This window comes from Nansenia antarctica (genome assembly GCF_963989245.1).
Source record: "Nansenia antarctica genome assembly, chromosome: 16".
NCBI lineage: Eukaryota > Metazoa > Chordata > Actinopteri > Argentiniformes > Microstomatidae > Nansenia > Nansenia antarctica.
Window position 1 is genome coordinate 16831892 of NC_137686.1, and position 12500 is coordinate 16844391.

The following is a 12500-nucleotide window of genomic DNA, read 5'->3' on the forward strand; positions in this document are numbered from 1 at the left end:
GCTTCACACTCACTGGCTAAAAAAAGGCCAGTGGAGAAAAAGGACATAAAGGAAATGTTCAACTCAACCCAAGCCCTGACAGTTGATAAAAAAATCATTGTAAAATCAAATTGATATCCCAGGGCCTCACAGGACGGTTATATGAACATCCATGGAGCCCCCAACCAGCCAGCCCCCTCACCTGCTCCAGAGACGTCTTCCTGGTCTTCTGTGGGATGCTGCTGACCTCAAAGCTGCTGTTGGGGGCCTGGGACTGGGGGCCGGAGTCCCCGCCCTCCAGGGTGCAGCCGTGGTCCTCCGAGTAGCTGCTCCTGCGGGAGGTGCAGGGGGAGGCCAGGGGGGAGTTCCTCCTCTTCTTCCCCCCCGGGGATGTCGGCCGGGAGGAGGGCGACAGGCAGAAATGGGCGGTGGCGTCGTTGAGATCATCCTCCTCCACTAGCAGCGAATCACAGCTGGACGCGGGACTGAGCCAGCCCCGGGAGGACGGGCTTGAGGCTGGGCTTGGGCTCAGGGAGCCGGCGCCGGTCCCGCCCTCGCGGTAGCAGAAGGCGTCCAGTAGGGGGAGGTAGAGGCGCTCCCTGTCCCAGCCACCCCCGGTGTCCCAGTAGTTCCCCCCCGCTGGGGCAGTGTCATCCTCGGGCGAGATAGTAGTGATCTGGATGCTGGGGCACTCCAACACACGAGACTCTGATACCTGTGTGAGAGAGAGAGAGAGAGAGAGAGAGAGAGAGAGAGAGAGAGGGAGGGAGAGAGAGAGAGGGGAAGAGAGAGAGAGAGAGAGAGAGAGAGAGAGAGAGAGAGAGAGAGAGAGAGAGAGAGAGAGAGAAGAAGAGAGAGAAAGGGACGGGAAGAGAGGGAGGGGAAGAGAGAGAGCGAGAGCGAGTGAGAGAGCAAGAGAGAAAGAGAGAGAAAGAGGGAGAGAGAGAGGGAGAGAGAGATAGAAGTTGACACAGAGAGAGACAGAGACAGATTGAGAGAGAAACTTTTGATGCTCTTTATTAAGCCGTCTTCACATAAAAAGTATCACACCTAAAATGAACACCCACCCACCCCCCTTTTTAAAAGAGAGAGAGATGAAGATGAAGTTTCCCCAAATAGAAAAAGGTTATAAACTGGTTATAAACTAGTTATAAACTAGTTATAAACGTGTCTTGTAGCACCCGTCATCGACGATGACACAGCCCACTGAGCAGTACCTGTCCATCTCCACCAACCTGTACAGATCGAGCTGGAAGGCTCTCGTAGGTCCCGCTGAACTCCCTCACCAAGGCACGTCTGGGGGGCGGGGAATGCATGCCAGCCCTTTGACTGGCTGACGACGGTGGGGTGGGGATGCCCATTGGCTGGCCCACATGAGTGGCAGCCAGGTGGCTGTCTGTAACGAAACAAAATGAGTGAAAAAGGTGTCCAGAGTTACAGTTGGCATGGTAATACGCTGTATTGAGTTCACTGGACACTTGATAAACAGTTCGGCCCAAAGGAGATACTGAGATAACCAGATTCAAGTTTCAAACAAAACAGTTGAGTGCACTCGAACTGTGCCAAGCACTCGCTTGAAATACAGTTTGGGATTAAATCAAATAACTGGAGAAAGAAAAAAGTGAGATATATTTCATCCATGTCGGGAAGCAAGCAACAGGGCTTGTAATAGCCCATAATATTTCCCCTGGTGTAGTGTGGTCATAGGGTAGTCATCTCTATAGTAACAGTAGCTGGGGTAAGTGTGGCGCAGGGTGTCCTGTGTGGATCATCATTGGATCTGTTTTAAGAGGCAGTTATGTGGTGCAGTAGAACACAGAGGTAACTTCTGCTGTAGCAAGTTCAAGGCTAGGGTGTGGTATTCCTGTTGTATGCCAATGTGGGCGGGAAAGACATGAGGGGGTGTACGAGCCGATGAGAAGGGTGTGTGTGAGAGTGTATATGTGTGTGTGTGTGTGTGTGTGTGTGTGTGGACTGAGAGGGGAAGGAAAGAGGGAGAGAGAGAGGGGGGGGGAAGAGAGAGTAAAGGAGGGAGAACGGAGGGAGGTGTGTATGTGGTGCATGCTCAGTAAACAGAGATTGAGGTTCCATCCAGATGGCAGCTGTTAACTCCACTCACACGCACAGCTGATTAAAACCACATTGAGTTTTGCCCTTACACACACACACACACACACACACACACACACACACACACACACACACACACACACACACACACACACCGTACAGTCAAGCAAGGCATGCAATACATAGGCATGCAATACACAAGGCACACGCAGAACAAGCAAACACTGTACACACACAAACACACACATCCCCCCCACACACACACAGACAAACATAACACATTTTTCTCCAAGAGGGAGAGTGAGTGAGTGAAGGTAGGCTATAGTCATGGATATTTTCCTATAAAAAACAAATAGGATGCATAAATCAAGATTATTCACAATCACCCATAGAGACAGATCACATTATGTATTGGGGGTCTAGTGGAGCGGCCCATTCCTTTTTCCAATTTGTCACGCTCTCTCTCTCTCTCTCATGCTCTCTCTCTCTCTCTCTCTCTCTCTCTCTCTCTCTCTCTCTCTCTCTCTCTCTCTCTCTCTCATGCTCTCTCTCTCTCTCTCCCTCTCTCTCTCTCTCTCTCTCCCTCTCTCTCTCATGCTCTCTCTCCCTCTCTCTCATGCTCTCTCTCTCTCTCTCTTTTACAATGACAGTGATAGGATTATCCAGGGAAAGGGGCTAACCGGTGTTACTGCTCAATTCAAGATGCGACAGGGGGCTCTCCGTCATCTCTCCTGCCGTGATGCTGTGCTCCTGGTCCGGGCCCCGGGGTTGGCGCGGCGGGTCCTCCTCAAACACCAACTTGAACTCGAACTCCCCCTCCTCCCAGCCCCCCGAACCCGGCGCAGCCCCCATCCCCGACACAAGCGAAGAAAGCACGGGAAACAGATATTTATATTAAAAATATTGAGATCTGCCTCTTGCAAGGTTATAGGTACCGCAAAAGTTATAATGATTTCCTCCTTCGTTTTCCAAAAAGCATCGATGATGATCCCCCCCAAATGTAACTTGGTTATGTTCAAGTCAGAGTAAATATATACATATATATCACATTTGCGCGAATTGTTCTTTTTTTTTTCTCAGCCGGGTTATGGTCGCTTCTGCTTATAAGATCTCTCTGTAACTTTTAAGAATGTCTTCCATCGATAAGGCACTTTAAGGACGGATCAAGTAGGCTATGAACGCTTTATCTAGCTCATTCGATGTTTTAAGAAGACAAGATTTCATGCGTATCGTTGGAATCTTGAAAGTCCCCGAACCATCGGACCGGTGAGATATCCACACTACTATAATAAGATAGGCTATCGGTCTTTCATTCTAATGCTCTCGCCGTCCTTTCTTCTTCCCCCTCTTCCAAAAAAAAAAAGTTTATCAAATATTTCAGTCGTCCTTTACCCTTAATTGCCTTTGGGTGGGTTACCCAGCCCCGTTTGGACCGTTACTCAATCCCCATAGGAGATTTGGGGTGTCAGTCAAGAAGACCCACTCCCCACTCCCCTCCTCCTCCCCCTGTGCCCAGGATCCGCGGAGGTTTCTCAACTTCACTTCATCAGACTTTAGTAGTAGTTTGTGTGTGGCTTTACCCACCACTTCCCTGGAGGACCTTCTGTGTGCCATACATTTCAGGTCGTGTTACACATACTGTGTTGACTAACACAGCGACACTGACTGAGCTCGACTGCACATCCATGTCTTCTATTCCATCCAGGCACGTTTTATCATCCCCCCCTCGGCCCCTCACCACCCACCCCCCTCACCAACTGGCACCAACGCCAATTTGTGGCACACACTCACAGTAATAATATGACTCTCATTAATCTTGCATATTAAAGTTGCAACCCAATACTTCGCAACAGAAGCCACACTGTAAAGGACATCTAAATGAATGCTCTTTAGTGATATGAAGTATCATGATGCGTAGCTGTCACTCAGAGCATGAAGGGGGGCCTTGTTTCCTGTGGTGTTTTACATGACAGCCCCCTCTCCCTCTCTGTCATTCTTCCTCCTCCCCTTCCTTACCCCCTCTCTCCCCCTTTTTCTTTTCCCCACAACATGTCCCTCCTCCTGCTCCATCGCCCCCCCCCCCACCCCCCCACCCCCCTCCCCCCCTCTCTGTCCCTCCCCCCCTCCCTCGCCTCGAAAGATCTGTTTCTCATTATCCTCTGTAGTCTGCACTCTGTCTGAGACAGGAGACGAAAAACTTAAATAAACATACCCTCTCCCTCCCTCTCTTTCTCTAGCTCCCCCCCTCTCTCTCTTTCTCTCTCTTGCCCCCTCCTCCAGTTCTCACAATCATTATACTGGACTATCTCTCTCATTCTCGCTCTCATCCTCTGGGGGCTGTGAGTGGGTATCTATCCTAGAATGCTTCTCAAGATGTTTTTCTTTGGTTAGCATGTTAATGACTGATCACGATTCGTCATCATCGACTCAAGGACACTTATTATTAGACAAGAATACAATACAGTTCAGTCACAAAATTGTAGAGGGTTGAGATTGGGTTTATTGTAAAGGATTATGGTGGCATTTAGAATACACAACGTTGCTTTTATGGGGTCTTTACAAGGTATAAACATATCTAAAGGAGTGTAAATAGTCTGTAGGGTTTTGTGGGGGAGGCATTTAAAGGGATGATGATTTAACGGTATTTACATAGTGATGTATGACAACGTAGGCTGTGTGTCAGATGTTCAGACGGGGTTTCAGTTGCTGTCAGATGTCACGTTCATTGCAGGAGGAAGGGGGAAAAAATCAAGAATAGGTTGCCACCATGTGGTTAAAAGGTAGAATAGTCCCCTCGTAAAACATCCTCCCCCAAGTCTTGGATGTGACTAGAAGTCTCCAGAAAGACCTTGCCGAAAGTGGGTGAGAGGGGATATGGTGGGGGTAATTATCATTTGTCATTCCATTACAATGAGCCTGTCGTCTAATTTCTACCTCCACCAGCCTCCGCTGTTTTCCAATATGTTACACCCTGATACCGTCCAATTATAATGTAAAAGAGAACTTCAATGGGACTTCCAAAGGCCTCAATGGGAGTCCTTGTCAAAAGACACCCCAACTTAATATAGTCAGTGTTTCAAGTCAGTTCAGTGCCGAAAAAGATTACAAACCCTTTATCACTTTAAGTGGGTTTTCTTATATGAGGCGGCAAGCATCATCAAGGATACCTCGCACTCCAGCCACGGTCTGTTTTAAGAGACTCAGGTCCCGTACCAGCAGGCTACAGAACAGTTTCTTTCACAAAGCTGTCACTCTGATAAAACTACCCCCCCCCCCCCCCACACACTGATGAACAACCCCCACCCCCCTGCCCAACATAGGGTATACTGACACTCACTATCCCCTCCCCCCCACGGTCACTATGGACAACCAATTTAGACTTTGCACGTTGCACACCCCTGGTCAATGTAATCCCTTTTTACTCAGTGCACTACTGCTGTTTACAATACTCTACCTTTGCACATAGCGTATTATTACACATTGCACACATACCTCTTTGATATAGCCTCTTTTATACATCTGAACATTACACACTGTACATAAGCTACCTTAACTGTACACAGCTCATCATTGTTGTATAATTGTCATGTTTTTATCATGTTTTTATATCATGTCTTTATATCAGTATTTGCACTTCTGGTTAGATGCTAAACTGCATTTTGTTGTCTGGTACTTGGACTCTGCAATGACAATAACATCTAATCTAATCTAATCTAATCTAATCTAACCAACAGCTACTTCCCCCAGGCAATCAGGCTCATAAACAAGCCTACTGAAGATAAATGACTATTATCCCCAAGCACATCCCATGTATATGGACTACCTACCCTTAAGCACACAGTCACTACTCAATACTACCTTACACCCACTGAGTGCAACACTCATGACATTTCTACTGTGTATTATTATTTATTTTTTTACTATTTGTGCTGCTAAATTGTGTCCTGTCTTATTTGTCTTATTTGTCTCCCGCGACTTGTCACTTGTCCAATTGTCTCACATGTCACTCAACTATTGTCACTTTATTTATCTTGACTTATCTTGCCTTATTGCCTTATTTGTCTTTGTGCCGCAATGTCAAAGAACCGAAGCCTAATCATTCTACCCTCTTACACTTGTGTAATGTGACATCATAAGAAACTTGAAACTTGAATGTTCTGGGGCACCAGTGTCATTATTAGAAGCAGGATTTACATTGGAAATATTTCAAGCACTAGAGGAAACAGACTGACTAGCTGATAAAGACTAGATAATGATCACTTAGCTCATATCAGAGCACAAGCGTTGTCTTGTCTTGTGGGTGTGTTGGTGGATGAGTGTGTGCATTAGATATGGAACTGGCAGCTGTTCAACAGAAGGTATGATTACCTTCGCTACAGTACATACCGTGAACATCTGATAAAGAGCTGCGGTGAGTTATGGATCTTGGTTCTAGACTGTACCTGTAGTAGACTAATGGAGGCTAGTGGAGGTAGAAATCGGAGGACGGCCTCACACATGTCTGTTTGATACCATTCCTCATTCAGTTCAAGGCATAACAATAAGCCTGTCCTCCGATTTCTACCTCTGGCGGCCTCCACTGGTGTGTAGGTACAGTCTCACCCTAACCCTAACCCTCATTGCAAACAGCTCTATAGTGCAGTTAAGGTTATCAGTCAGCATCTTTCACTACATCCCTTGCTGTAGAGGTTTCACTCTTACTCTTCTCTCCTTATGACATCCTGTCTCTTTACATCGTGCTACACCCCGGAAATAGTCAACATTCTTCTCTGAGTGTCAGAGAGCTCTGAACGAGTGTGTGCATGTGTGTGTGTGTGTGCGTGTGTGTGTGTGTGTGTGTGTGTGTGTGCATGTGTGTTTTGTGTGTGATGCTCTCTTGCCGTGCATGTTTGCGCCTGTGTGTTCTGTGAGGTGTCATTGTGGAAGTTTGGACAGGAGAACCCAATGTTTGAGTCATTAACATGCCTTTGTTATGAAAAAATTTACGCAATAGAGGACCATACTGTATACCCGGTCATAAAACATGCCTAGGGGACACATAAACTGCATTGTGATACATGAGAATGGAAAATGTTTCGAAACAGGAATACGTGTTTGTTTACAAAAACCTCAACTAAGTATTGAGCAAATACTTAGCAAGTACACCAAGTACCAAGCAAATGACATGATGTCAAGAGAGAGAGAGAGAGGGAGAGAGAGAGAGAGAGAGAGAGAGAGAGAGAGAGAGAGAGAGAGAGAGAGAGAGAGAGAAAGAGAGAGATAGAAAAAGAGAGAGAGAGAAGAGGGAGAGATTGAAAAAGAGAGAGATAAGAGGTGGGGAACTGAAGGAAGGACACACCTCTCTCGCCCCTCACAGCATGTTGTAGCCTGTGGGCCAGCACATTATTCATTTTATTAGAGACACAGAGAGGGGGAAGAGAGAGAGAGAAAGAGGGAAAGAGAGAGAGAGAGAAACAGTAGTTGTAAAAGGGTAAACAATTAATAGTCAGATAGTCAGAAACTGTGAAATAATATAGAAACAGAGAGATTGAGTTGAACAGTCTGAATATGTTCATATAGAAAGACCTAGAAACCATAAGGTTACATCCCAAAACGTGGATCCATTGAAGAAACACTTACAGTGTAACAAGGTGAGTGGAAATCCTCCTTGGATCATATTGTCATTCTTCCCATCTGTGTGTGTGTGTGTGTGTGTGTGTGTGTGTGTGTGTGTGTGTGTGTGTGTGTGTGTGTGTGTTTGTGTGTGTGTCTCTCTCTCTCTTTCACACATACTCTCCCTCCCTCTCTTTTTCTAATCTAACTATCAAATATAGGACAGGGTCCTTTTTCTGCTACCCTGCTGTCTTTCACTATTCATCGCTTCCTTGCCTTCTTTTCCAAGAGCTTTTCTTTCTCATTCATGTTTCCATTCCCTTCCCTCTCTCCCTCTATTTTTCCATCTCTCCCTCTATCTTCCCCCTCTCCTCAGCATGTATTGTTGAGCCTCTCCTGTCCCTGTGTGTTCCGTAAGCCTACAGTTGGTTCTCATGGTTACTCCTTCACACTGATCTAAGGTCATCTTTAGAAATAAACAACGTTCCTGTGTTCCTGTCAGACTGAAGTTGGTTCACCGCATTTTCTACCACTGCCAAAACAGAGCTGCAATCTGGCAGTTCCAGCATCTATATACTTGTTAAGCTTCAACTAAATATTGAGCAAACACTTTGTTTATAAATGTACAAGCAGATGACATATCTTGTAATCATGTGATTATTAACCAACGTCGTAGGCATCAGATCAAATATTATGTACGTATTATCAAGTGCGTATGTGTGTGAGTGTGTGTGTGGGTGAGAGAGAGAGAGAGAGATCAAACACGTGTGTGTGTGTGTGTGTGTTTGATACCAACAGATCGAATATTATGTATACATTATTAAGTGCGTACGTGTGTGAATGTGTGTGAGTGTGTGTCTGTGTGTGTGTGTGTGTGTGTGTGTGAGAGAGAGAGAGAGAGAGAGCTCAACCATGTGTGTGTGTGTGTGTGTGTGTGTGTGTGTGTGTTTGTGTGGTTGGTACCATTCCTGATGCCATTCTATGCATTACAGCGAGGCTGTCCTCCTTACAGTGAGCAGTGTTGGCAGTGTGTTAGTGAGTGATGGCAGTGTTAGTGTTAGTGAGGGAACAGTGTTAATTTTTGGCCTGTTTTAGCTTGCCCTCTGCTCGCAGTGCCAGTTTATGGCTAGAGGGCCTCATGTGAATATTTGTGTATCTGCGTCATTTCTTTTTAACGATGTTCAACTTTGTTGTAACACATTGTCTCACAAGGAGAGAATACCGAGTGAAGGTACAGTAGAGAGAGTTACTGTACATAGGCTAGTCCCCAATGCCAGACCAACCCCCCACAAACTCCTTGTCAGTCATTGCCAGAGAATCCACTTAACCCGACCCTGATGCTAAGTTAACACCTATCTTCTTTCATCAGATTGTGTGTAGCATTAGGTGTTAGGGTATGATTTGAAATGAAGGTTGTCGTTGTTTTTTGTGGGGCAGTCCCACTCGTATATTTTCCAACTTTATTGCATAGAGACAGTGTAGAGAGACAGGAAAGTAAGGAGGAGAGGGTATGTCAGCAGGGCACGGGCCAGAATTCGAACACATGCTGACATGGGCATAATGTGTGCACTGTAGGCCGTGGTGCTAGACCACTGGACCACCCCGGGCCACAGGGTTTGAACTTTTGAGTCAGTTGTAATGTAGTTGGGTAAAATGTCTACTGGGCTGACTGATTGTGCTGTAATACGGAATACAGGATTGACGACCCAAGCAAAAAAAGATAACTCTCTCTGTCTTCCTGTCTGTCCCTGTCTGTCCCTCTCTCTCTCTCTCTCTCTCTCTCTCTCTCTCTCTCTCTCAGAGCCAGCAACCCCTCCGATGGCCAATTACAACCACAGTGTTTTTTTCCACCGCAACAATGACCCGTCCGACACGTTCCCACGCCTCTTCAACGACACTGAGGAGGAGATCGAGGACGACAGCCTCGTGAGCAACGACGCCTCCACCACCGTCGGCGCCCTCATTCTCAGCATCGTCTTCCTCCTCGGCGTGCCAGGGAACCTCTTCATCATCTGGAGCATCCTGGCCCGCGCGCGCCGGCGCTCCGTCACCACCATCCTCATCCTCAACCTGGCGTGTGCCGACGGCTGCCTCATGGGTCTCACCATCTTCTTCATCGTCTACCTCGCCCAGCAGAACTGGGTGTTCGGCAACCCCATGTGCAAGGCGGTGTTCTACCTGCGCAACACCAACATGTACGCCTCCATCTTCCTCATCACCCTGATGAGCCTACACAGGCTGGTGGCGGTGGTGTGGCCCAGGCGGGTGACCGCCCTGGCCAGCAAGAAGACTGTGGTGAGGGTGATCACCGGGGTCTGGTTCCTGGTGCTGCTCTTCGCCATCCCTGCCGTGGTGTTCAGGGAGGTGAGGGAGGACACTGACGAACGGAATAACACCCGCCTGGTGTGTGCGCCCAATCACACTCTGCCCCGACACGTAAGTTGAAGAGGGAAGTGGATAGTCGGGTATGATGTTATGGTGTTGGAGGAATGTGTTTAAAGGGCCCTTATGTGGGAAGGATTGTCCCACAGGGGACAGACCTTTGCTGTGTATATATTTTAGCATTCGTTTACAACGATTTATGTTTTGATTTATCTGTTCAGGTGAAATGTTTCATGGTATGACTAGGATCACACATTTTTGCCATTGACGTCAACTGAATTGTATCCAATTGTAGATTCTTGCTCTATCTTGTTCCAACAGATTCTTTTATGATCGTCAAGGGGCCTAGCCCTAGTTACGCAATAGCCTGTCATTATCTGTGTATGTGTGTGTGTGTGTGTGTGTGTGTGTGTGTGTCAGCACAGTTGGTCATTGTCTCATTTTCTGGGTGCAGGTGAGGTTCCAGTATACCTTTGAGACAGTGTCTGGGTTCCTGCTTCCATACGGTGTCATTATGACCAGTTATGTGTTAATTCGGAGACGCCTCAGACAGACCAAGTTCCGGCGCAAGGTCCGCAGCGAGAACCTCATCCTGGCCATAGTTGTAATCTTTGGCCTGTTCTGGTTGCCCTATCATACTATCAACATGGTGCAGGTGTGTATGATGGAAAACACTAACAACTAGGCACAATTATACATTCACATTCATACAAGACTATTTTAGAGATCAAATTAAAACACTAGAATGGTTAAAATCACAATGGAATGGAACAGAACGGGGGGGGGGGGGGGGGATTCCATCAACATCGCTAAAGCGTTTACCTAATTATTAATATTATTATTATTATAAAAACCAGGCTTATTTTTGTCTTTATTTATGTCTTTTGAGACTTATCAAAATAAGCCTGGATTTTCCTTTAGCCACGTTGATGGAATACCCCCCATGGACATACAGTATATCAACAGAGTAACACGAGGGTATAACATTTTACCATCACAGGACAGTGTACAGTACGTATCTTAAGTTTTCCTCTGTGGTTGTCTCCAACAGGTGATGGCCCAGTACTTCAGAGAGGACTCCCCAATAAGAGAGAGGTCTGTGTCATGTGCATAACAACCTCATCTCAACCCTTCCAATATCAATCATAGTGCTCAATCAGCATGTGTTTAACAATTTAGCAGACACTTGAAAGTGACTTACAATTAGAGATTACAGGGACAGTCTCCCTGGAGTAATTTAGGGCTAAGTGCCTTACTCAAGGGCACACTAGTGGTGGTGTTCCCAGGTGGGACTTGAACTCATGACCTTCTGATCACCAGTCCAACTCATTATCCAGTAGGCCACCACTACCCTCATCTCAGTCTAACAATGCCAGATCCCCTTAAGGAACATCTGATTAACCCGGTCCTTCTCTTCACAGGTTAGACACAATCTGGAAGTCCAGTTGGGCAGTGACCTCGTCCCTGGCTTTCATCAGCAGCTGTGCCAACCCTGTCCTCTACACGTTCGCTGGGAAGTCTTACATCAAACAGGATGGTTTGGCCTTCATGGCCCGGCTCTTTGAGGGCACGTCTCTAGAGAACAGTGGAACTAAGAAGGGTCGGCAGGGGATAGGACTTAAAGACACGTTGTCGTCCAACACGAATGGGACATAGGACACACAGTTGCACACACACAGACCACAAATGCATCAGAACACCCCGAATACAATATTATATACCAACATGCAGACTTCCCAGATGCAGGATAATAAAGTTGACCATCATATATACAGTACATTACAGTTCTGGAGCTCGGAATGGGAAGATGAACCGTGAAAGAGAGTAAGCCAGAAAGGGAGGGCACTGTTTGAATTTTCCATAGAGTAGCGATAACGCTAGCAGAACAGAGCATGTTATTGCCTAGCTAGCAAACCTTTCAGGACATTCCTCATACATACATTACAATATTCATGATCAAAGAACTTAATAGGAAGATGACATGAACCTTGCACTGAGACGATGGAGACCATAAACAAGCCTTTTAAAGTGGGTGTGCGGCTCCTGCTTATCTACTGACAACAAATATTCAATTATTAAATAAATACATTAAATAATTCAATATTTGCTGTAAGTAGATAAGGCACACCACTTTAATAGGCTTGGTTATGGTTACCAGCATATCAGTGCAAGGTTCATGTGTCATGTGTGGTGGGAGTTGCACAAGACGTTTTTAGACCGATCTCTCACAACTTCCACCACCCATAAAGTTGGTTTTGTAAATATGTAAATATTGTGCTTTAAAAAAAAGTTACACAATAATGTATTGCTTGTGAATCTTGATATACACAAATGTAATAAAGCTTTATTTCAGAGTACAAACAAAAGTACAATCTAAAGAAATTGATTGGTTGAAGTGGTATTCCGACTTTGCATACTGTATTCACACATTATCTAAACATGCAAGCGCAACAAGTGACTAGCATTAAAAGCCAATA

The 12500-nt window shown here is 46.1% G+C and overlaps 2 protein-coding genes across 2 annotated transcripts in view; one reads left to right on the forward strand and one right to left on the reverse strand.

Moving 5' to 3' along the window:
• nfatc4 (nuclear factor of activated T cells 4) overlaps positions 1 to 2901 on the reverse strand; it is a gene marked incomplete at both ends in the record, with an annotated part of 9296 nt that extends 6395 nt beyond the window's left edge. The window contains 3 exons of the mRNA XM_080546931.1: positions 182 to 694; positions 1215 to 1375; positions 2730 to 2901. Of these exons, the coding sequence (XP_080403057.1) occupies positions 182 to 694; positions 1215 to 1375; positions 2730 to 2901 (846 nt within the window). The remainder of the gene's footprint in view (positions 1 to 181; positions 695 to 1214; positions 1376 to 2729) is intronic.
• A 6558-nt stretch (positions 2902 to 9459) lies between these two features.
• On the forward strand, positions 9460 to 11679 carry LOC308172022 (leukotriene B4 receptor 1-like; the record flags this gene model as incomplete). The annotated part of the gene is made up of 4 exons (XM_080546932.1): positions 9460 to 10077; positions 10478 to 10678; positions 11075 to 11118; positions 11445 to 11679. 4 exons carry the CDS (start codon positions 9460 to 9462, stop codon positions 11677 to 11679), a joined length of 1098 nt encoding a protein of 365 aa, XP_080403058.1.
• Positions 11680 to 12500: the final 821 nt, after the last annotated feature.